Genomic DNA, 27,108 nt, shown 5'->3' with positions numbered 1-27,108 from the left:
GAGAGATATAAATCAAAACAATGAGATATCATCTCACTCCAGCATTAACAGCAAAGTTTAAAGAAAAACAGAAAACACCAAGTTCTGACAAAGGTGTGGAGCAACTGGACATTCATACATTGGTAGAGGGACTGTAAAATGGTACAATCACTTTGAAAATGGTATGGGCTTCCTTAAAAAGTTGGAAATAGAAACACCATGTGATCCAGTAATCCTACTAATTATATATCCTACAGGAATAAGAGTTTCATGCTCGCTTTCAAACAGCATTTTTCACAATAATAAAAAGAGGAAAACAACATTAGTGTCCATCAACAAATGAATGGATAAACAAACTATGGTACATATAAACAATGGAATACTCTGCAGTATTAAAGTACAATGTTGAATCCATGAAACATTTCACAACATGGATGAACACAAAGGATGTTATGCTGAGTAAATTAAGTCAGTCACAAAAGGACAAATATTGTATGAGACCACTCTTATAAAAAGTCAATAAAAAGATTTACACAGAGAAAGAAACATTCTTTGATGGTTATCAAGGATAGAAGGAGAAACTAACTATAGAGTAAACATATTAACTTTAATGAAGGAAAAGGCGATATATACTAATGGGGAGGTGAGGACCAAAGGACCAAGGCAAAGGAAGACACAGGGAGGTGTACAAGAATTAAAGGCAACAAAGGCAAATGCTATTGCATATCCAATTCTGAAATAACAGTATAATCTATGAGCGGATACATAAATAGACACACAAGATAAACAGGGGCAGGAAGCAAAATGGGACTATACCTACAAATAACATATATAGATTTATAGATTTTTTGTTAGCTGTCATACAGTCATCTCTGACACACAGTGACCCTATGTACAACAGAACAAAACACTGCCTGGTCCTATGTCAGCCTCACAACCCTTCCTATACTTGAGCCCATCATTGCAGCAACTCTGTCAATCTATCTCATTGAGGGCCTTCCCCTTTGTCATTGACCCTTCACTCTACCAAGCATGATATCCTTCTCCAGGGAATAATGGTCCATTCTCACAACATGACCAAAGCAGGTGAGACAAAGTCTGGTGGCTCCTTGCAAGAAGCAATCTGGTTGCACTTTTTCCAGGATAGGTTTTTTAGTTCTTTTGGCATTCTATGGTACTTTCAGTACTCTTTGCCAACACCACAACTCTTTTGCGATCTTCCTTGTTCATTTCTACATATGTATTTATTGGACTGTAAATATATTCATGTATATAGTACAGCATATAGGGGGTAAAGTTATGAAAACTTCTTGTGTGTGTGTGTGTGTGTTTGTTATATGCAGTCGAGTCGGATCCGACTCATAGAGACCCCTTCTTGGGTTTCCAAGGCAGTATCACTACGGAAGTAGATTGCCTCATCTTCCTTCCGAGGAGTGGCTGGTGGGTTTGAACCGCCAGCCTTCTGCTTAGCAGTCAAGTGCCTTAGGCACTATGCTACCAGAGCTCCTATGATAACTTCTTAGCCATAACCAAACACCTTGAGAGAATCAGTCACTGGGCCTGGGGACTCAGGACATCAATGTCAATTGGCATAACATAGTCCACAAAGACAATGTTCTACATCCAACTTAGGTGAGTAGCAACTGGTGCAATGTTTAGAACTGTGGACCCTGAATCCTGAAATACTGAGTTATTCTTTGTGCTCTAAGTTCTCAAGACCAGGAATTGAAATCTCAATCTCACAAATAGTGTTTCACACATAATTAATTCTCAATAAATATTTATTGTGTTTGTATTAGAAAAAGACAAAAAATGAGAATAGTATGGATTTGGAAAAAAGTAGAAAGCTGACCAAGATAATCATGCTAAAGTTCAAACTTGGAAGACATAAAATTAAATCAAAAGAAGGCTGACATGAAACACCAGGAATCTTAGAACTGATGCTCATATATCGTTGTTGTTGTCGGGTGCTGTGAAGTCTATTTTGATTCATAGTGAACCCATGCAAAAGAGTAGAACTGCCCCACGGGGTTTTCTTGGCTATAATATTTATGGAAGCAGGTTGCCAGGTCTTCCTACCTTGGAGCTGCTGAATGGGTTCAAACTACCAACCTTTTGATTAGCAGCCACCTGCTTAAGTGCTTTATCAGTTTCTCTACCAGGTGTCCTCTTACATATTAAAGAAATAGATAATGAAGTCTTTATTACACATAGATATATTTTCCATAGAAAACCAAATCAATATTTATTTTATAAGAGGTATATTAAATTAGTCCACTGTTGCTAGGCCAAGTTTCTCATACAGGACAATTTGCCTCCAAGGACTATTTGGCAATGACTGATGATATTTTTGATTCTCCTAACTAGGAGATCTGGTGGTGTAGTGATTAAAGCTACTAGCCAAAAAGTTGGTGGTTCAAACCCACCAGCTGCTCCATGAAAGAAAGATGAGGCAGTCTGCTTCTGCAAATATTTACAGCCTTGGAAACACAGTTGGTGTCGCTATGACTCAATAACAGTAATCTTTTTGGTTTTTAACTAGAAGATGCATTTAAAGTATAGTATTGGCAAGGAATATTGAATACACTATGTTATGAAAGAAGAACAAACAGATTTGTCTTGGATGAGATACAGCCTGTTTTGGTTCTCTAGTGCTGCTGTAACAGACACACCACAAATGTATGGCTCGAACAAACAGGGATTTATTCTCTTACAGTTTAGGAGACTAGAAATCTGAGTTCAAGTGCCAGCTCTAGGGTGAAGGCCCCCTTGACCTTGGGCTTCAGCTCTGCTTCTTGCTCCTGGCCCACAGCAGCAGGAAGTGTCTTTTAACTCAGACAGCTGCTGGCTTCTGAGGCTGGCAAACACAGGGTTGACAAGTAAAATGGCACAGTCCCAAGATTGTCAATCAACACAGCAGACCACTAGTTCAAGTCCAGAAATAGTCTCATAATTGACATGCAACAGACAGGCTGCTGAATGAAGACTTGGCCACATGCAAGACCCAAGCATGCCAAAAAGTTGGAGACATTTCTCCAAGCTTCTTCTTATATATTGGAAGCAGGCCACATCCCTAAGACGGCTATTCAGCTGCTCACAGTAGATTCCACCCTGGAACTGATTACCAGTCTCATCATGGGGAGTAACTACATCCAGCTGATCAGCCACTCTAATCCAGGCCCCACCAAGTTGACACACAACCTTAACTACCACACAGCTGAAATGCTCCTTTGAAGAAAGGATGGCAAGACTTTACCTCTAGTACTTAGGTCATGTTGTTAGGAGAGACCAGTCCCTGTAGAAGGATATCATGCTTGGTAAAGTAGAGGGTCAGTGAAAAAAGAGGAAAACCCTCAAGGAGATGTATTTATACAGTTGCTGCAACAATGGGCTCGAGCATAGCAACAATTTTGAGGATGGTGCAGAACTGGACAGTGTTCATTCTGTTGTACATAGAGTTGTTATGTACCAACTGGACAGCATCAAATGACTGAGATGTGCTATTGGCACCTAGTGGGTAGAAGCTAGGAATGCTACTAAACATTCTACCCCAACAATGAAGAATTGTCTGGTCCTAAAGGTCAAAAATTTAAGAAATCTCTTCTAGGCCATGACACCTTACAGAAGGGGGTATAGTCCCCCCAACAAGCACTTGAAATAGAATCAGTAGTTCTTCTAAATAGAAGCACACAAGTACAAAACGAACCATATAGGAAAATGGAGCACTTAGATCAATGTGTCTTTTAGGACAATATCTAGTCAACCTTCTGAAGAAATGACTAAGGCAGTATTTAGTTAGAAGTGTAGTTTTGAAAAGATAATTATGACATCAAGTTAAGGTGCTGAATTAAAAAAAGGGGGACCTTATGTTCTCTTCTTAGATGAAAGATGGAAGGAGTTTGGGGAAATAGGAATTAGAAGGAAGGAATTAGTGAATCTCTCTTGGACACTTCACCAAGACAATACATAGACCATAACAAAATTATTAATAAATTATTTTTCAGGTAATTTATTTATTTTACTTTTGTTAAGACTATTTTTTTAATGTTTTAAGTATAAACTGCTTTACTCAAGCATTGTAGTCACGCACTATAAGTTTTGTATATACAAGTTGAGAGCTTTGCTAATCTACTTGTGTTGGAGTAATGTCCCTAAGGTACCCTTCTAGGGCAATCTTTTCTGACTCATAGATATTTCCATGAATGAATAAGATGCATACCTAATTTTAAGCACAAGTCCTATATAGGATTCTAGATGAATATATTTGTCACCTTCTGAATATATTTATTTAGATTTTTATTTGGAGGGGACTCAATGTTTAGTCATAAAGTTTGTTGATTGCCATAAGAGATGTTTTTCCACCATAAAATCAGTTGATTGTCAAAGAAAATCTTCTCATCAAAATTGAATATCAATATTCTGGGATGCTGCCAGAGAATAATCTTGAACTTTCTGCTAGGGGGAAAAAAAAATCCTAAATTATATTGATTTTTGCTACATCTGTTATTGTTTTTGTTGTTTGGTGCCATCGAGTCAGCTCTGACTCATAGTGACCCTATGTACAACAGAACTAAGCACTGCCTGGTCCTGTGCCAGCCCAACAATTCTTGCTATACCTTATCTCATTGTTGTAGCCACTGTATCAATCCATCTCATTGATGGCCTTCCCCTCTTTCACAGACCATCTTCTTTACCAAGCATATCACTTTTCATGACATGACCAGAGAAAGTGAGACAAAGTCTGGCCATTCTCACTTCCAAGGAGCATTCTGACCTAATTGCATCCAGGACAGATTTGCTAGTTCTTCTGGCAGTTCATGTTACTTTCAGTGTTCTTCACCAACACCACAATTCAAAAGCATCAAGTCCTCTTCAGTCTCCCTTATTCACTGTCCAGCTTTCACGTGCATTTTCACATGAGGCAATTGAAAATACCATGGCTTGGGGTAGATGCACCTTAGTCTTCAGAGACATCTTTGCTCTTCAGCACTTTAAAGAGGTCTTTTACAACAGATTTGCCCAGTAATAAATGTCATCTGATTTCTTGACTGCTGCTTACATTGGTGTTGATTGTGAAAACAAGTAATACAAAATCTTTAACAACTTCTTTTCTCCATTTATTGTGATGCTGCTTATCAGTCCAGTTGTGAGGATTTTCATTTTCCTTATGTTAAGTTGTAAGCCATACTGCAGAGTGTAGTCATTAATCTTCATCAGTAAGTGCTTCAAGTCATCCTCACTTTCAGTAAGCAAAGTTGTGTCATCTGCATATCACAGGTTGTTAATGAGCCTTCCTCCAATCCTGATGCCACACTCTTCTTCATATAGTCTTCCTTCTCTGATTATTTGTTCAGTATACAGATTGAATAAGTATGGTGAAAGGATACAACCCTGATGCACTCCCTTTCTGATTTTAAGCCATGCAGTTCTTATACTGTTTGAATGACAGTCTCTTGGTCTATGTACAGGCTCCTGATGAGTGCAATCAAGTGTTCTGGAATTCCCATTATTCTCAATGTTATCCATAATTTCTTATGATCCACACCATCATGCTGTTGCATAGTCAATAAAACACAAGTAAACATCCTTCTGGTATTCTTTGTTTTCAGCCAAGATCCATCTGACATCAGCAATGATATCCTTCATTCCATGTCCTGTTCTGAATCCAGCTTGCTTTTCTGGAAGGTCTCTGTCAGAATACTGCTGCAACCATTTTTGGATTATCTTCAGCAAGATTTTACTTGCGTGTGATATGAATGATATTGTTTGATAATTTCCACTTCTGTAGGATCACCTTTCTTTGGAATGGGTACAAATATGGATCTTTTCTAGTCAGTTGGCCAGGTAGCTGTCTTCCAAATCTCTTGGCATAGCCAAGTGAGTGCCTCCAGCGGGGCATCCATTTGTTGAAACATCTCAATGGGTATTCCATCAATTCCTGGAGACTTATTCTTTGCCAGTTCCTTCAGGGAAGCTTTGACTTCTTCCTTCAATACCACTGGTTCTTGACTATATTCTAGCTCCTAAAATGGATGAACATTGATCAATTCTTTTTGGTACAGTGACTCCCTTTATTCCTTCCAATTACTTTTGATGTTTCCTGCATCGTTCAATATATTGCCCATAGAATCTTTCAATATTGCAACTTGAGGCTTGAATTTTTTCTTTAGTTCTTTCAGCTTGAGAAATGCCAAGTGTATTCTTCCCTTTTGGTTTTCTAATTCCAGGTCTTTGCACATTTCATTGTAATAATTGACTTTATTTTCTCGAGATGTTTTTTGAAATCTGTTCAGCTCTTTTATCTTGTCATTTCTTCCATTTGCTCTAGCTACTCTCAATTGAAGGGCAAGTTTCAGAGTCTCTTCTGACATCCATATTGGTCTTTTCTTCCTTTCCTGTCTTTTTAATGACCTTTTGCTTTCTTTGTGGATGATGTTCTTGATGCCATCACACCATTCTTCTGGTTTTCATTCATTGGTGTTCAATGGATCAAATCTAATCGTTAGATGGTTTCTAAATTCAGGAAGGATATAATCAAGAGTCATATTTTGGCTCTCATGGATTTGTTTTAATTGTCTTCAGCTTCTACTAGAACTTGCATATGAACAATGAATGGCCTGTTCCACAATCAGCCCCTGGCCTTGTTTTGCTGAAGATATTGAGCTTCTCCATCACCTCTTACCACAGATGTACTCTTCTGATTCTGTGTACTCCATCTGGTGAAGTCCATGTGCATAGCCATCTTTTGTTGAACAAAGGTATTTTCAATGAATCAGTCATTGGTCTTGCAAAATTCTATCATGCAATCTCTAGCATTATTTGTATCACCAAGGCTAGGCCATATTTTCCAACTACTGGTGATTCTTCTTTATTTCCAACTTCTGCATTCTAATCATCAGTAATAATCAACACATCTTGATTGCATGTTTGGTCAACTTCAGACTCTGGAAGTTGGCAAAAACATTCAATTTCCTCATCTTTGGCTTTGGTTGTTGGTGCAAAAATTTGAATAATAGTAATATTAACTGGTCTTCCTTGTAGGCATATGGATATTTTGAAATCACTGACAGCATTGTACTTCAGGATAGATCTTAAAACATTCTTTGTGACAATGAATGTCATGCCATTTCTCTTCAATTTTTCATTCCCAGCATCGTCGATCATATGGTTATCTGATTAAAAATAGCCAAAACCAGTCCATTTTAGCTCACTAATATCTGGGATATTGATCTTTATGTGTTCCATTTCATTTTTGACAACTTCCAATTTTCCTAGATTCATATTTTGTATGTTCCATATTGCCATTATTAATGGATATATACAGCTGTGTCTTCTCGTGTTAAGTCATGTCACATCAGCAAATGGAAGTCCCAAAAGCTTTACTCCATCTGCTTTATTAAGGTTGGCTCTGCTCTGATGAAGCAGCTTTTTCTCAGTCATATTTTGAGTGTCTTCCAACCTGAGGGGCTCATCTTCCAGCACTATATCAGACAGTGTTTCAGGGCTATTCATAAAGTTTCCCAGTAATATATCAGACACTGTTTCACTGCTATTCATAAGGTTTTCACTGGCCAATTCTTTGAGAAGTGGATCCTTCCTTCTTTCAAGTCTGTCTTAGTGTGGGAGCTCTGCTGAAACCTGTCCACCATGGGTAATATTGATGGTATTTGAAATATGAGTGGCATATCCACCAGCCTCACGGCAACACATAAGCCACCACAGTATGACAAACTGACAGATAAGTGGTAGTTGCTACTTCTATAGATAGCTTAATTTATCCTTAAAAGATCAAGGCAATCTTTACAAACTTTACAAAGTGCATATTCAGACAATACATGCTTTAATCCTTACCAAAAGTATTTAAGTGGATTGCACTGTTGTTATGCAAATCACTTATATCCAGAGTGGAGTAAAATACAGTGAGCCTACATTGGTGGTGGTGTTGAGACCACTCATTATTTAACATCGAATAGAGGAAAGTTCTCACTCAGTTAAGAAACACTCTACTTCTGAAGAACTGTTTTGTTTTATATGATCACTGTAAATCTTATAAGTAATCCTTTTTCTTTCCTGACTTGGCAGCCGGAAAGTTTAAGGGTAAAATTCTGTCTCTGTTCTAGAAATTGTGCAGAGTTTTGCTGTGTTGAATTTTACTATTAACTTTATATCACCTATTTATTGTTACTAAACACCAACTGCATCGAGTCGAATCCAACTCATAGTGACCCTCATTGGGTTCCCAAGGCAATAAATCTTTACAGATGTAGATTGCCTCATTTTCCTTCCATGGAGTGGCAAGTGTGTTTGAACAACCAACTTTGGGGTTAGCAGCCAAATGCCTTGTCCAGTACGCCACCAGAGCTCCTTATCAAAGTATTAAATGTTAACATTTTTATTAATATTAAGTATCTTTAAATTGTATATGTTATATTTTTTTTCTGATTGAAGATAAATTTTAACTATCAATCATTTTGAGGGTCTTTTCATGGATTAAAATTAATTTTATGTATATAGCAAGTGATATTAAGCTTCTTTTTTATAAATAAGAAAATTGAGACACAAAGAGGTTATATCTGTCACATAATCAATAAGTGAGGGAAAAGGAGGAGGATAAGTGCCAAAGACCAAATGCCTAAAATTATATTAGACCACCTGTTATGAGCAGAAAAATTTTGTAAGATTTATGTTATTTCTTCCTCAGATGAATTACAGAAACAAAAGAAATATAATTAAATTGAAATTGAAATTTACAGTTCAGCAAAGCATTTCCTTGGAATTTAGAATTAATTTTTCTGTAGTTCTAAATAAATCTGTTGTAAATTTATATTTTCTCTATTTTAAAAAATTAAATAATGAAGTATGAATGGAAATTTGTACAATTAAATTATTACTATAAATTGTGCTATCTTTATAAAATTATAAATGGATAACTTTCTGAGCTTGTGGATTTATGTATTTAGTTAAAATTTAAACAGGAGAAAAAACAATAGTTATTTGCATGTTTATTACTATCATGGGATTATCTTTTCTATCTATAGTGTTTCCTTAAGTATAATCATCCAATCACAAGACTTTAAATATCACATATATGCTGATAACTTCCAGTTCTATTTTTCCAGTCTTCTCAGACACCCAAGTGACTATTTGCCCTTTGATAACTAATTGACCTTGTTATAATTAATTGGTATCTCATACTTGACACGAGAAGCACAGAAATCTTGCTTTTGCCTCACACACTGCAATGGGCTCTTTGCTCATGTTTCACCATCTCAGTCAACGGTTATTGTATATTAGGCAGGTGACGTTGTGTGCCATTGAGTCTATTCTGACTCACAACTACCCTATACAGCAGAGTAGAACTACCCCATAAGGTTTCCTAGATGGAAATCTTTATGGAAGTAGATTCCTAGACCTTTTCTCCTACAAAGCCATTGATGGGTTCAAACCTTCAACCTTTTAGTTAGCAGCTGGATGTTGAACTGTTGTGACACCAGGGCTCTTTGTTGCTGTTGTTGTTAGGTGCCACCAAGTGGCTTCTGACTCAGTTCTGACTCATAGTGGCCCTCTGTACAACAGAATGAAACAATGCTCAGTCCTGCACCATTCTCACAACTGTTGCTATGCTTAAGCCCATTGTTGCAGCCACTGTGCCAATACATCTTCTTGAGGGTCTTCCTTTTTTTTCACTGATCATCCACTTTACCAAGCATCTTATCTTTCTCCAGGGACTGGTCTCTCCTGACAACATGACCAAAACAGGCGAGGCAAAGTCTTACTATCCTCTCCTCTCAAGAGCATTCCAGCTGTATTGCATCCAAGACAGATTTGTTTGCTCTTCTGGCAGTGAATGGTATATTCAATATTCTTCATTAACACCATAATTAACATTCAATAAGAGGGTTCCTTGTACATCAGGTACTCAGGCTAAAAATCTTTCCCTCACACTGCCTTTCAAATTAACTTATTCTTATTGGTTCTATCTCTTCAAAGTATCCCAAATTCAACCACTTATTATCTCAACTGCTGCCTCATAGGTTTAATTTGCTATTATCACCTGGACTACTACAAATCCTCTTCTACCTCCACTATTGTCCCAACAGTCTTTCCCCCACAGTAAAGAATTAAAATAATAATAATAATATTCTAAGTAAATCATCAGGCCTTTCTTCAGAGGTGCATCTTGGGTAGATTAGAACTATGAAACAAACTCTCATAAGCTGACCCTGTTTAACTCCTCAAACTCCCCTTCACTCTCCATTTATTTGTTTCTAAATACATTTACTTTCTTGTCACTTGAACATGCCAAGCACTTGTTATTTTTTCTGCTTAACATTTCCTTTCTTTGAGATCTATCTAAGCTTTCCTACTTATTCTCACTCAGGTTACAACTACGTCACACCATCTTAAGAGAAGCTTTTTCTAATACTTTTACCAAAATCACACACATCACTTTCTACCATATTACCCTCATTTCTTTTATCCATATGCATTATCAGTCATAAAAATATTTCTTTGTTTATCTACTTATCTGTCTGTTCACATTAACTCATAGGTGTGGTGGTTAAGTGCTTAACTGCTAACCAAACTGTCAGCAGTTGGAACACACTAGCTGTTCTGTGAGAGAAATATGAGGCAGTCTGCTTTCACAAAGATTGTAGCCTTGACTCTGGACCATAGTCTCGGGGGACACTGAAGTCATAACAGTCCACAAAGACATGTATATTTCTATGTATTGCAAATATATCCATGTATGTAATAGAACACACATGAGGCACAGTCAGAAAAAGTTCTTAACCAGAACTAAATACCTCACAGGACTCAGTTACTGGGAATGAGGCCTAGGGACCAGTCTCAGGGGACATGTATGTCAATTTGTAAACCATAGTCCATAAAGACAATGTTCTACATCATACTTTGTCAAGTTGCAACTAAGGTTGTGAGCAGCCATGTAAGATACAATTATCAGTTTCTTCTTGTTCAAAGAAAAAAAGAGTGAAGAAAACCAAAGACTCAAGGAAACAATTAGTCTAAAGGACTAATGGACCATATGAGCCACAGTCTCCACAAGCCTGTGACCAGAATAACTAGATGGTGAGCTATCACTATTGACCTCTGTGAGCAGGATCACAATAGAAGGCCATGAACAGAGTGAGAGAAAAATACAGAATAAAGTTCAAATTCATTAAAAAAAAAAAAAAAAAAAAAGACCAGCCTCACTGGTCTGATACTGTCTATGGTCCTTAGACACACTTCAAACTTAGAACTGAAACCACTCCCAGAGATCATCTTACAGCCCCAAAATAAGCAGGCTTATAAAGTGACAATAACAGACATAAGGAATATGCTTCTCAGGACATTCAACTATAACAGACCAAAAAGGCAGCATTTGCCCAAAGGCAAAATTCAGAAGGCAGGAAGGACAGGAAAGCTGGAGGAATGGAAAGAGGGAACACAGAGTGGGAGTGGGGAGAGTGCTGACACACTAAGGGGATTGCAACCAATGTTCCAAAACAATCTATGTATAAATTGTTGAATGAAAGCTAGTTTACTTTGTAAATTTTCACCCGAACCACAATAAAATGATTTTTAATGAAAGTAATACATTTAAAAATCAAAATAAATACCTTATATATCCCCAAAGGTCACTCCGTCCCATTAATTGATCAGATATCAAGTATGTGTTATGTGAACTTGAGATAAAATAATCACATAATGGATGATTCATATTTTGATAAACACGTTTACACTCATTTTTAAACACTAAACATTCAGATGAATCCATGTATCTTGTAAAACCTTCAACTGACATCTGGCGGTGTTTCTTAACTATATTAAAAAAAAAAGGGAAAAAGGATGCAGAAGTGCCATTAGTAGTATAAAAATTGCATCTCATTTATAAATTTATTCACTGATAGAATATACTAAGATATTTGTTTAAAATTGGTAATACTACTATTTCTAATATTTCTTTAGGAACAAATTTTCCTAGTGAATACTATTAGTTTTCATATTAATATTGAAGTACAGAATAGTCAATTTTCTCTGACTTCCTCATGACCTAAAAAATTCACCAAAAAATACTATACATATCATAGATTGATGAAGTCCCACAAAATATACCAAAGTTATAGATTTAAGCAGAAAATTGGCTCTGACATCAGCCAGGATTCAAATCCAGTTACACCTAGCCCTCACTTATCAACTATCTCATTATCCAACATTTCAGACTTACAATAATAGTAAAAAATCTACTATCTGACTATTTAGCACATTAATTATGTATATCTGGCATTAACGAAGGTCCAGGTGTGAGGTCAGAGTAGCCCTGGCTGTGAAGATTATGGTTATATGTCAACTTGGCTAGGCTATGGTTCTCAGTAGTTTGTCAGTTATGCAATGACATAATTTGGCAGTTATATAATGATGTAGTCATCCTCAATTTTGTGACCTGATTGGTCATTGACCATTTTTACATAATGCCAATTTTCAGATAATACTTGGTCTTTGGAATCTAATCATGTCAATAAATGATGAGTGAGTGTTCAGTTATCTAACCTTGAGCATGTTAGTTAACCTGTCGTCATCTATGGAATGGGAATAATAATAGCACCTACCCCTGTGTTGTGAGGATTGAATCAGACTATCCGTGACAAACAATTAGCATTATAAGCACTATATAAATATCAGTTCCTGTTGTTGCTGATGACGATAATTCAGTTAGTACAAAAGAAATCTGATGTGCCTATTGCCTTTAGATTAGAGAGTGATTCTAGGCAAGGAAGTTTACTTCAAGGAATTTATCCTATGAAAGTAGAGACTCATACAAAGATTGATATGAAAGAATCCTCACAGTAGCATTATTGTAAAAGCAAAATAAATGGGAGGAAGGAAAATAATTGAAGCTAAAAATATGAAGCAATACCATGCATTGAAAATCAAAAACATAAGTAAATTTTTATGATATCATAAAAGTGAAAAAGTCAGCATTCAAAAGGCTGTTTTGATTTAAAATATAAAAGTTAAAAGTAAATACATAAAATGTTTATAGACATGCAAATGCTCTATTTCAAAACCATGCAAATTTAAAAATATGGAACTGTATGGAACAAATGCATCATGAATTATAACAGTAATGATGTGTGTGAGTTTAAACTTTGTCCCTGTGCAATTAGTAGTGGTTAGCTTTTTAAGCTATTAAATAATTAAGCAAATAACATTGATGATGGAATAGAAAACAAACTCATTTTGTATGCTTAGAAACTACGAAATTGAGATGAGGATTAATCTCATTAAGTAATGGATTTTTAAAAACCTGATTTGGTACAAATCAAAAATACCAGTGTGAGTTGAGATTGAGCAGCATACCAGCATTTGGGACTCTAAGATCATAATTCAATTTGACCTTAATAAAACTCTAAAATAAATCAATAATCATGAAAATAAAATGTAAGGCTTTGGTCATGTATGAGGGTCAGAGAGGCAGGTAAAAGCTCAAAAGAGGAAATGCATGGATGGTGAAATGTTGTAGTTGAAATGCAAACATAACTCCAAGATACCACTGCCATGATCCCATTAACCCTTTGTACCATTTAATTTACCACGTACAGGTAACAGTATCAAGGTATGTTTATTATTATTTTTTTTATATTCAACTATATTTACATATATTTTCTAGACCAGTACCTTCAGTTTTTAACTTGTTTTTTATTAATATTTTTTAATAGTCATTTGACAGGAGCTCTGGTAGTGTAGTGCCTAAGGCACTTGACTGCTAACCAGAAGGCTGGTGGTTCAAACCCACCAGCCACTCCTCAGAAGGAAGGTTGGGCAATTTACTTCTGTAGTGATACCGCCTTGGAAACCCAAGGAGGGGTCTCTATGAGTCGGGTCCAACTCAACGGCACATAACAGCAACAACAGTTAAAGCATTTGTCTATAACGTGTTTTTCTTTTTTTCCCTAGTCTGCAATAAGATACAGAGCTTGAGCCAAAACAGAAATCAATTCACTATTTCCGTAAAGAAAGTCTTGCTATGGAAAAAGAGAGAAAAAGATGTCAGCTCAACTCATCCACTGTGCTTAGTGACACAAGTTATTTTATATTCTGGTGCAAGCTTTTTAACTTATTGAAAACCTCACAAGGTTTAATAGTACTCAGACCAAACTTGGAGTATCACTCAATCTATTGCTACAATGTTTAAATCCTCACTAGTCTTTACACAAGCATTTAGTCATTCCAAAAAGGGCAAGGAGGTGGTATCTTCTGATCTCCTCTAACTATACAAGAGGAAGACAGAATCACCATCAGCAGCCTAAGGCCTGTTCTTATGAGGCCAGACATGCAGCCACCCTCCAGTACCCTTTACCAACCTTGACACCAATCGTTCCTGCCACAGCACCCACCACCTCTCTGCTGGGTTTGATAATTTGCTGCAGTGGCCACACAGAACTCACATATTATGGGATTTATTAGGGAAGCAACAGACTTTCAAGTTCAGGAACATGCTCAGTCTCTTTCAGCCAGCCGTCTCTCAGCCGACAGTCTCTCTCAGTCTCTCTCAGAGCACATCTCTCTCTCTCAGCAGTGTGTCTCATGTCTCTCAGCAGCACATCTTTCTCAGTTGGCAGTCAGAGAGACTCCTTCTGCCTCTAGGAGGGCTCCTTTTGAGCCCAGCAGAGTGGCCAAAACCAACTATTCCCAACATCAGAGCCCTGCACACCTGAGAGAGAGTGAACTTCCCAGAAGATTGCTTCCTACTGCTCTAACAGAAATACCCCAGCTGGATAACTTTAACAATCAGGAGCTACTCAGTTGCTCACAGCAAATTCTGACACGGAGTTCACAAAGACTCTGGATGGAAAAGCTACACCATGTAATTTGCCACACTGCAGTCATTAAAGCGAAAATCTTAAATATACTCACACTATTGTATATGGTAGTCCTTGGCTATCTCTCCAAACTCATTAGCACCTCATCTTCCAAGTTCTAACCACACTGTCCTCCTTCTTCTGTTCCTCAAATTTTTTAAATCAGTGACATCACTTCTCTTCTCTTGACCTTGGACGTGCCTCTCATTGAAGTCATTTAGGCCTCAACTAAAATGTTACACTCTTATACACCCAACTGAACTAAACCTCCTAGATTACTCTCTATCACTTTCTCTGTTTTATTTCTTTTTTTTCTTTTCACAACACTTAGCACTATCTGAAATTACCCTTTTGTGTGTTTATTTATTGTCAATCTTCCTCCAACTCCCATCAAGAATATAAGACCTGGTCTTACTTGTCTTCAGTATATTCATTCCTCAGCTCCTAAAATAATACATGAGTGTAACAAATAAATATTTGGATGAATTATAAATGCATGATTAAATGAAGGGATAAGTTTGTTTTTGTTAGAATCCATATTATCATAGGTTAAATAAACCAACTCTTGAACACAGAATTTAGACTTTCATAGCTCGTTTGTCAATTAAATATTTTGTGTAATTCCTTCAGTTAATTTCAGTAATGTTAAGCATTGTGACTTAGCAATGTCTTTTGTGCAATTATGTGACTATTTTATTGTATTATGTTTTTATGACTTTTATTTATTTATCATGTTATTTGCTTATTTAAAAATAAGTAAAATGAAAATTTGAAGTGCTTTTATTGCTTTTATTCAGTGAAAGAAGAAACAAAGGTAAAAAATTATATGACAGAATATGAACCTAAATGGCCATTTAAATTTAAAGCAAGCAATGGAGTGTTCACAAATGAAAGAAAACCAAAAATTTATAAATGCTTATGAAATGTTGTGTACAGTCATGTCTATAAACAGGAGAAATTAATAATTTAGAACATTTTTTCTCCTATTAATTGTTTTAGGTTAGTACATTTAATTTAACTACATATTTTCAATAATATAATTCATAAAAATGGAAGATTGCCTATCACTTGGCTTCAGTCCTTTCCATGTGATCAAGACACCTCTTTCTATTGCAGTACATGTAACCTAGTTCTCATCTTGCTTTCAAATCTGAGCTCATTTCTCAACACTTGATAACAGAAGCAGTTAAAGAAAGGAGGTGGACAATATAATAAGAAAGAATACCATGGTTAAACACTGTAGCTTTCTAAAAGGTATTTATACAACTTGTAAGCTACAAAAATAAAACCTCCAGGTTTTGCTATTTTTAAGAAATTTGACCCATCCAAAAATTAAATTTGATAACCTTAATTAATAAAAAAATGATACTTTGCACATAAATATTCTGATAACTTTGAAATGCTTACCTTCTTCAATGGGTTCATATTTTTGAATGATCTCATAGGCAATAGTTTTAGTCATCTCGACTATATACTGCTCTTGCCTTAGAAATTCAACCAGATCTCTTTCAAACAGAATTTTCCGGTTTGGAGAATACGTGTTGAAAATTTCCATAACTTCTTCTCTGTGTGCAATAATTCGATAAATTGCTCTGAATTCTTCTATGGTGATTTTTCCTTGCTTCTGCTTATCATTATCCTACTGAAAAAAAATTGACTGATGGGCTCACATTGTGAATATAAAAAACATACAAAATTAATGGCGTATTTGGGTAATATATATAGAAGATTATACTAAAACAAAGATAAAAATTATATTGGATTCTTATTTCAGATTAAAAAATGTAAAACTATGTGAAGTGATGCCAGAGTTGGGCAGGGGTTAATAAAGCACCACACTTCAAACCCACTCTCTTTAGTAGGAGTGGAAAGGAGTAAGACAGAAGATGCAGACTCTGGGATGTATTTCCATTAGACATTTCATTTTCTTATTCCACTCTACTTCACTATCCTCATGTTGCTTGTGCAGGAAGAGGGCTGAGTACATCCAATGTAGAAGTTTCTTATTTCCCTTTCCGCAACAGACAGCAAAGGCCCAGGTAGCATTGTAGCAAGAGAGCATCACAAGTCCAAGTAGCATGTTGGGAGCTGGTAGCAGAGGCCAGAGAGGCCCAGTTACACAGCAGAAGCCTCAGAAGCATGGAGGATCTCCAAGACATGTGATTGCTAGAGGCAGCACTATTATGAATACAGTATCTGACTTGAACCATGGTTGTAACTGCTCAGCAGCATAAGAATAACATAGGTAACTTACAGAATTTACCATTTGGGAATCTGTTCTTAATGCTCAGTGTTTGCTTGTTATAAACAAGAGTAGTAACTTTCACTTTGCCAACACTCTGTATCTAATATGTCTGATTTAATAACAGATGACCACAGCACTCCTAGAATGGTTGATGCCAATGGGTGTATTGTCTCATTCCTAGCAGTCTTGTGGTTGCCTAGAAGCTTGAGGCACAGCATGTCTGCACATGCAGTGCAGATAAACAGGCAGTGCTTACAGTGGTCCTAGGATTATTCTGAGCCGGGAACCAAATATGGAGAGCATAAAGTCAATTGAAAGAGAAATGCTAATCCGTGCAGACAGAGCAACAAGAAAAAGCAGAGACTAGACTTAGTCCTGATGAGAATAAGATGGAGATAAACTTGAGGAAAACCTGGGATCTGTTGTTCCCAAATCAGAATGTGTAAACTCCAGAGCTAATTAAACAATAGTAACACCTTAAATTTGTAGTCTTATTCATGGAGCTTCAAGTAAATTATACGTATTATCAGCTATCTCAATAGACTTACATAGTTGAACTTACTGTGTTTAAATTCTTGATTTTGAGGATTACAGAAGTTGATATAAAATGTAACTTCATTTTATTTTATTCTGTCTCCCTGCTAATTTATTATAAGGTCTTATGTAAGTCAACAAAATCAAAGAGTGCTTGTAATTCTTAAAAGTGATTTTTTATATAAAACTGTGTATATTTAAAATACATTCCTACTGAATAGCAGTATAAAATAAAATATACATTATCCACTTCTCTCACTGCTGTCTTAGTAATTGAAATTTTATTGCTTTCAAAGCAGGGTAGAATAGAAGCTTTATCTGAAATGTCCCCTCGTAAGTTATGTTTTTTCCTATGAGATCAAAATTGCCATAGTACTCTAGAAAGAATTGGAGAAGTAAAGTTCAAAAAAAGTTTCACAAGTCCAAATTATTGCTATAATTGATCAAAACCAAATAAGAAATAAGTCAAAAATTAATCAAATGATGAAATAGAAACAAAGTTATGTGCAGGGGGAGGCAGGAGGAAGGAAAGAGAGTTGGACATCAATTAATGGTAACCAGAAAGTTATGAGCAGGAAGAAGCAGGGAGAAGTAAAGCAATGAAGAAGAAAAAGTCAAACTGAGAGTATTGACGCACATAATAATAGCAAAAGTTTAGAGAGTACCCATATATTAGTATCTCCTTCTCCGCTGTACGAGAAAACTGAAGCTCAAATATCTCACGTAAATTGCCCCTAGTCCCAAAATGGATTTGAACTCCAAAACCACACAGAGGAACAGTAGAAAGAGAAAAAACAAAACAAAACAAAACAAAAAGTCAACAAACCATTATATATATATATATATGTATATATATTAACAACAGAAATTTTGTAAAATACAAACTGATCATTTAACTGCCTGTTAAGTGCCTCAGCACTTTTCACTTGCCTTGAAGACAAAACCCAAACTGTGTTGTTTAGCATCTAAGATCCTTTAGGATGTCATCAATGTCTCTTTGGTTTCATATTTGACCTTTTCTCTCCTTGAGACCCGTATGTTAGGTGTTCTAGATTTTTTAGTTACAGTATCCACACCAGATTATCTGTTGGTATCAATTGTACAGCCTGTTTTCACATTCTGAAATACCCTACTTCTTAATTCACAAATTCTACTAATCTTTGAGGGAGCTGTGGTGGCGTAGTCATGGTAACATCTCCTCCAGAGAAGCCTTGCCTTATGTTGCTCCCTAGGCCACATTAGATATGCCATCTCTGAGTTCTTATAGGACTCTGCACCTTCTTCTACCGTAGAATTTATTACACTGTAATGAAAGCCTTTTTCTATTTCCCTTCTAGAATTTCCTTAGACAGGGTGATTGCCATTCATTTCTTATATTCTCAGTACTTAAGAATACCTAACTAAAGGTATTATGAATGTGGTCTATCACCTAAAGAGTTTTGTGAATCTGGTGAAATAGGTGTATTAAAAAAAAAAAAAAAAAATGGTTAAAATAATTAAACATCTCCCTTGATTTAGAGAGAATTAAAAAAAAAAGCTACTGTATATTATAGAAAATACACAAAATCCCCGGCCCTACCTCAAGGTATAGTGCAGCTTTTAAAAATATAAAATAAGGCTGTGAAAACCATTCTCAATGACTTAAAAAAAAAAAAAAAATCATTGAGTGATTATTCTTTGCAAGATGTTACACAAAAAAGTTTCTCCAAAACTCATTTAATACTTATAGAAAATATAAATATTATGTCTTAGGACCACAAATCTCAAGAAGATGGATTTTTTATTCTTTTGTTTTATTCCCAATGCCCAGTACTGGAAGCCCTAGAGTAATCTGATGACTGTATGTTTAAATTAATGGGTAAAATACATTAAAATAATTATATTCATTGTCATTCTGAGAATTTACTTTTAAAAAATAGAATTAAGACTTTTCATGTTGTCACCATTTTCCATGGTTAAAAAGTTAGTAAGACTATGAAATGTTATTTATAATAAATGATACTATGAGAATGCTTATCTATCAAAATAGAATTTACTTTTAATATATGACCATAGCATTGGTTGCCTCTGAAAATACAGTAATAGCAAAGTACCCATAATAGACAACCTATAGACTGGGGAAAAAAAAAAAAAAAAAAAACTTTGGAAAGTATTTACCTAGGGAGGGTCTATTCTCTAAAATCTATAGAAAACTGTAACAGCTCAACAACAAAAAGACAAACAATCCAACCGCAAAATGGGCAAAGGACATGAACGGAACCTTCACCAAAGAGGACATCTAAGCAGCCAACAAGCATATGAAATGATGTTCACAATCATTAGCCATTAGAGAGGTGCAAATCAAAACTACAATGAGATGCCATCTTACCACAGCTAAAAGAACACAGATAAAAAAAAAAAAAAAAAAAAACGGATAGCAATAAATATTGTCAAGGATGTAGGGAGGTTGGAACTCTTATTTATTGCAGGTGAGACAAATGCTACAACCACTACAAAAAACAGTATGGCACTTTCTCAAAAAAAAAAAAAAAAAAAAAACCCACTAGAAATAGAACTACCCTATGATCCAGCAACCCACTTTCAGGTATATACCCTAAAGACCTAACCTATATACCCTAGAGACCCAGAGGCATGAAGGGTTCCCTGAGGGCCAGGACACCCCACACCTCAAGATGTATGTAAACTTACATTCTTTGCTACTTTGTTCACAATAGCAAATAAATGGAAACAACTGAAGTATCTATCAACAGATGAATTGCTAAGCAGACTTCAGTATATACATATAATGGAATACTACACAACCATAAAGAACAATAATAATGAGTCCACCAAATATATAATAACATGGATGGACATGGAGAGCAAAATGGCTAAGTGAAATAAATCAATGAAATAAGGATAAATACTGTATGATCACTCTTTTATAAGAAAATAAGAATAGATATAGAGAGAACAATGTTCTTTGGTGGCTAGCAGGAAAGGGATGAGAGTAGGGAAAGTAAGCTTTGTACTGTAGAAACTAGTTAATTTTGGTGATAGAAAAAGTGTCACCAATTGTGGATGTAGTGAGCACAACACAAACAACATAATAATGAGAGTTTGAGTGCTTATGGATGATTATGGGCAAATTGGTATATATGTATACATAGTTGAGAACAGAAAGAAGTATCTATATGTATGTGTAAATACACATATGTGAGAGTATTCATTGAAAACACAAAGTGGATACTCCTCAGGCATAACCAAACATTTTCCAACATTGGTTTTCTGAATTTGAAAGCTTAGGACCATAGTCTCACGGAACAACTCAATCAATTGGCATAACATAGTTCACAAAAATCACATGAAGTAAATAGTATTTGAGGTCTTAAAAGCATGTAAGCAGTCACCTAAAAACACATCTATGGATCTCATCTCACCAGGAGCAAAACAGCAAGAAGGGAACCCAAAGCACAATGAAGAAACAAGTCTACAAGGGTCACAACCTCATCTCCCCTAAGACCAGAACTCGATGGTGCCCAGCTACAACCACTGACTATACCAGTCAGAGTCACAATAGTTGATCCCAGATAGAATGGGAGAAAATTATAGAGCAGAACCCCACTTCTTATTTATAAATAAAATTAAAATTTAAAAAGGCAGACAAACTGGAAAAGTAGAGAACAGAGGACTCCCTGAGACCATTGCCCTGAGACACTCTTTAAACCCAGAAAGAAGCTTATCCTCTAAGTTTACCCTTTAGCAAAATAGCAGGGTGACACACAAAATAAAGGATGTTACTCATAAGATCAGTACCTTACTTAAAAAACCATCAGTATGAGACCCAAAGGAGCTCAGGTAGCATAGTGCCTAAGACACTTGACTGCTAACCAGAAGGCTGGCAGTTCAAACCCACCAACCACTCCTCAGAAGGAAGATTGGGCAATCTACTTCCATAGTGATACCACCTCAGAAACCCAAGGAGGGGTTGCAATGAGTTGGATCTGATTCAACAGCACATAACAACAACAACAATGACAAAGGTCAAGAATTTCTTAAAAACAAAGATGAGAAGATTATGGGACATGGAAACTAAAATACTGGAGAGGGAGCAAAAAGAACACAACTAAAGAGAAAGTTGATACATTGTGATAAATATAACTAATGCCACTGAACAATTTTCAGTGAAAATTGTCAAATGGAAACATAACTTGCTGTGTAAACTTTCACCAAAACTCAATAAAATATTTTTTAAAAATAAAACCTTTGGAGCAGTTATACTGTATGCAGATGAGATCACCATTAATTAGAATTGACTTGACTGGTCACCAACTAGCAACAATAACAATCTTCAGAAGTAAACTGTCATGCCTTTCCTCCTTATCTGTCTTTGTCCGGAGGCTCTGCGGAAACCTGTCCACCAAGGACAACACTGCTGGTATTTGAAATACCAGTGGCCTAGCTTCCAGCATTACCGCAACATACAAGCCAACAAAGCACTACAAACTGACATCGCTACCACTAGTTAGCTGTGAAATATAGCAAAAGGGCTAAAAGTTAAAGGACCATAGGGCCAAATCTTCCAGACCTGGTATCAGATTCTGTCATCTACCTGGAGCTTGCTATGCTGTCCATCCCTAACCTACCTGCTCCAGTTTATACCAGAGATAGGAGTGAACTCGGCTCTCCCCCTTCCTTTCCATTCCTTCTGATGGAAGGTCACCCTAAGTAGGGTTCCCTGAGGGGCAGGAAACCCCACACCTCAAGTTACACAGGCCATTTGAGCAGCTGCTTCTCCGATCTTTACCTCCACAGAAACCTGAGAAAGATGGACAGAGGGAGATAGCCTGATTTCCCAACACAAATAACCCCCAGAGCTTTCTCAGCGATGACCCTTCTTAGTCTGCTGTGTCAGCCTCAGGCTGAAGGAGTTAGGAAATAGACCTTCTATGGAGTATTTTTCTTCCTTTGTCAAGATCAAAGGAATCGAGACAAGGAAAGAAAAGAAGTCAAAAGCACCTTGTTGCCTCCTCCTGCAGGATTTGTGTTGTTTCCCCCCTCCCCTTTTGGACTCTAAGTAAACAAATTCTCAAACCAAGCTTTAGCCCCAGGACCAATTCCAAATAGGCCATAAATAAGAGCCCTTCAGGCTTTCACTGTCTGGCAAGTAGAGAGGGCAATTCTAAGTGAAACATTTGATAGAAGGGCAGCTGGAGGGAAGAGTGTTCATGTTAATCAAATCCTTTGTCATCAATGCTTGATCCTTATTAGAGATAAACCTAATGCTTGGGGTGCTGGGAGCCACAAACAGAGGCCTTTGGAAGCCTTTGTGTGCTGTAAAACACCCAGAATAACCCAGGGCAAAGACAGGTTGAGACTGGGTGACATTTTGGGCTCTTCTCAACTCCCATATGCTCTTCCCTGGGCCATCTGTGTTGGATGTGGTTGATTCTGAGATGAGGTACAAGAGCCTCTTACAGAAATGTCCATTCTTGTGGAGCAGAAATCACAGGGTCACTTGCTCCAGCTGCAGTGTGGGCAGTCTACAAAGGGGAAAAGGGACTGGTGAGCTGCACACAAACCCATTTCAGGTCACACAGGCAGGAAAAAACAACCCACCATTGTTCACAGCATACTGAGTGCTGAGGTAGAGCCCCAGATACATTCCTAAACAACAGAATATAAATTAAGGGCTTGTGGATGACAATTTATTTTCTCCTGAATGGGCTTTCATTAACATTGCAGAGGTGTATTATCCCCAGGTGACAATGGCTGGAAATACTCCAGGTTTACTTTTCTCTTCAACCCCTGCCCTCACAACTGCCCTGTCAAACAGCTAATGAGCTAGAGTCCAATATTTAGAGGTGCAAAGGACATATCCTACTTAAAGGACTTTGTCTTATATTAGGTGGTCAGTAAATGTTTGCAAATAACTTTTCAACATAAGTTCTGGAAGAAAAAAATAAATCATTTAAAATAAATTTATTTGACACCTCTTTTTTTACCCCAAGCTCTGACACACTAGTTTAAACTATTTGGTAACTTTATCTTCTCCCTTCTCTTCCCTTTATTCCTAACCAAGTCTATGCATCAAATAATATATAGAATAATAAAGATGTGAACATAATACATTATCACTGCCCTCTAGGCTAGCTTATAGTCTAGAGGGGAAAAAAACACAGAAACAATAAAGAAAGTGGGGCAACTCCTCTTTAAAGTCAAAGAAGAGTCTTTATAGAAAAAGTGATCCTGGAGCTGAGTCTTCTAAGATAAAGTGTTTGACTGAAAGTGGGAAAGAAATGAGTTCATTCTAGTTTTTGGAATTGGGGTAAATAAAGCCACAAAGATATGAAACGGAAGATTGTGAATGGAGAGGATGTTAGCAGAGCTGTGGTGAGAGATAAGGCTGGAGTCAAAATTTGATTGCTGAGGAGCATCAAGGAGAGACATCATATATATAGATTCCAGAAAGATCATTCTACCAGCTGTGTAAAAGATGGAGACTGGGATTAAAGATAAGAAAACAAATTTGTTGAGCTTTCTAAACTTTAGTGTGCATGTGACTCACCTAGGGACTTGTTAAAATGAAGAGTTAGCTTCATTGTATCTGGATTTTGCATTTCTAACAAGTTCCCAGAGGACACCAAAGATGTTGATCTAAAGACCACACATAGAGTAGTAAGTAATGTAGACAGGAGCTGAGTTAGTGTAGCAAAGAAGTAGACCTGAAAAATGTGACAATTGGATGTGGACATGAGGTAAGAGAAGTCTGAGAATCTCTCAGGTATTTGTAATTCAGGCTTAGGTAATTGAGAGAATAGTGTTACAAACACCAAGAAAAAAAAAATAGAGGACAGATAGTTTGGAGAAACAGATAAATTCCACCTAAAATAGATCAAAGTTGAAGTATTTCTGAGGTGTTTAAGCAGAGACAGCCAGTGAGGTATGGGAAGAGAGGGTTTGTATGTTATAGAAGATGACATGACAAGGACTTTGGAGTTCTCATTGTGATATGAGATATGAGCAAATTATATCAATGATCTTATCCTTACTATACTTTTGTATAAAAGAGATACTAATAATAAGTCCCTTGAATATTTGTTAAAATAATATATACAAAACCATAATACAACGCCTAGAATATGACAGATAATGAACAAGTGGTAGCATTCATAGGCTTTGATATTCAGGACAAAAATATGGGACTTGTTCCCATTTAAATAGTAGTTGAAGCCATTGAGGGTCAATAAGATTGCTTAGGAGGACTTTGCAAATTAAGAAGAAAGAAAATAACACAATTTAAAGAAAAGAGCAGAAGAACAGACCATGACCGAACAGATGGAGAAGAATGGTCGGAGATTTAAAAGGGGAACTGGGAGATGGTGATGTTATCAAAATTAGAACAGGGAGACTTTTAAGAAAAGAGGATACATAAAATGTATACAGAGGGTAAGCTATGATCTCTCTGCAATGGGATGCAGTGGAAAAATAAATGTAAAGAATCTTTTCAAGCAGTTTGTATGTTAAAAGAAAGAATATGACATTTAGAAAATGATTTGATCCTCCTCACTTTTGGAGGAGTCTAAAAAATATTTAAATTATGGAGGACCAACTGAAGTAACGCAATGCGCTGCCATCAAGTCAGATCCAACTCACAGTGACCCCTCCTTGGGTTTCCGAGGTGGTATCACTACGAAAGTAGATTGCCCAACCTTCCTGTTGAGGAGTGGCTGGTAGATTTGAACCACCAGCCTTCTGGTTAGCAGTCAAATGCCTTAGGCACTATGCTACCAATATGAACCATAAATTTAAGGTGGAGCCAAACAGAAAAACTGTGGTATCAGGTGAGAACTTAAGGGATTGAATTGATTCCAGGTCATAAGTTTGTATATCAGAGGCAGCATAGGAATGATCTACTTTTTCTCCTTGTCTTCTAACTTCCAGCCCATTTGACACTGCTGCTGAATTATTTATCCCCCAAATACATTGATATTTATGTTTTCAAAAAATGTCAATGATTACCTAATTTTATAGCCTACCAGTCAAATCTCCATCATCTGGCAATAATTGACATTTGTTGCTGTTTCTCACCACTCCCCTTCATGTATCTTGTACAATAATCAGGTTGGATTACCTTTTATTCCCCAAGCACTCCTTACCCTTAAGTCAACATGTATTGCTTCTCATTCTTCAAAGCCCATCAAGAAACCTACTTCCACTGTGACATCTTATAAAACAGCCAAAGTCAAACAGAGGAGAGTTTCTTTCTCCTCATAATACTTGTTAGTATTACTCATGAAATTTTTATAACCTTCTTATAAAATAAACTCTATGTGTTTCTTTTTCTCCTTATAAGAGAGACATCATACATTATTCACTTTTTTATAACCCCCAGTTCCCAAAAATGTGTCTTGCACATACTGTATATTTAATAACTATTGTTAACTGCTCAGAAAATTTGAAGACTTAAAGGCCCATAATAACATGATTTCATACTCAACCAACAATCAAAAATGTAATCTAAGACTAGCTGTGTGTATTGAAATGACACATCATACTTCTTACATTTTCAATGTCAGAAATTAAAGGCGATGATAAAAGCAATATATATATATATTTTTTTTTTTGATAAAGGGATAAAACAACTTAGGGAATTGCTGCTCAAGCCTGATTCAATAATTAATTTTGTAGAAAGAAATTTAGAGTACATTGCCAAGGTCATAAAGTTATATGTTCTTTACTGAAATTTTATAAGAAAAAGTCACCTTGTAAGGAAATAAATTCATGTCAAACATTTGTTGAAAAGCCATATTCTTAGGAAATTAATACATGTAAAGCAATCTCCTATATATGTTAAACAATCATGATTGATCCACTTCCAACTAATACTTATGAGTGCCTATTGGTATGAGATACTTTCATACTTTATATTTTACTTAAAATTCAGAACAACATTGTAAGATACCTATTTTAATATCCCCATTTCACAAGTTAAGAAATATTATCAGAGAGATCTTTGACTTCCCAGTACTACTCAGTTAGTATCTAGTAGAGCCAAGGATCGTCAAATCCACTGATCTTGCCAATAATAATCTCCCTGAGACAGGAACATTTTGGTCATCAAAGTAAGATTCATTGTGGTTTATTTCATTTACTCCAGCAGAAAGATGTACTGATGACATGTGGAAACATTAACAACAGAATTTGAAGCAAAAGAGCTGGATGTTTAAGAAACTTAATTTTCAGCTATCAAGAAAATTCAGTCAGTCACTGCACCTTCCCAAAACATTCTATTTAATCGATGTTTTAAAGTATGTACAAGATTGCAACCTAAGGTAACACAGTATTATCCATTATAGGATCTGTTGTTGTTAGGTACCATGGAGTCTACTCCAACTCCTAGCAACCCCATTTGACAGACTGGAACAGCTCCACGGGGTTTTTTAGGCTGTAGATGGCACATAACAACAACGACAACAATAATCTTTACAGGAGTAGATCACC

General features: G+C 36.3%; 1 protein-coding gene across 1 annotated transcript in view; it reads right to left on the bottom strand.

Annotated features, from left to right (window-relative positions):
* The window catches only part of PLCZ1 (phospholipase C zeta 1), an 84,479-nt gene that overhangs the window by 54,803 nt on the left and 2,568 nt on the right, over positions 1-27,108 (bottom strand). Inside the window, exons 2-3 of the mRNA XM_007944440.2 lie at positions 16,254-16,485; positions 11,604-11,805 (exon numbers count right to left, since the gene is read on the bottom strand). Coding sequence (XP_007942631.1) covers positions 11,604-11,805; positions 16,254-16,401 — 350 coding nt within the window. The 5' untranslated portion in view covers positions 16,402-16,485. The remainder of the gene's footprint in view (positions 1-11,603; positions 11,806-16,253; positions 16,486-27,108) is intronic.

This window comes from Orycteropus afer, unplaced genomic scaffold, assembly GCF_000298275.1.
Source record: "Orycteropus afer afer isolate SDZICR_OR568_19922 unplaced genomic scaffold, OryAfe1.0 scaffold00126, whole genome shotgun sequence".
In the NCBI taxonomy this organism is placed as follows: Eukaryota; Metazoa; Chordata; class Mammalia; order Tubulidentata; family Orycteropodidae; genus Orycteropus; species Orycteropus afer.
This window is presented reverse-complemented; position numbering and strand designations above follow the sequence as displayed.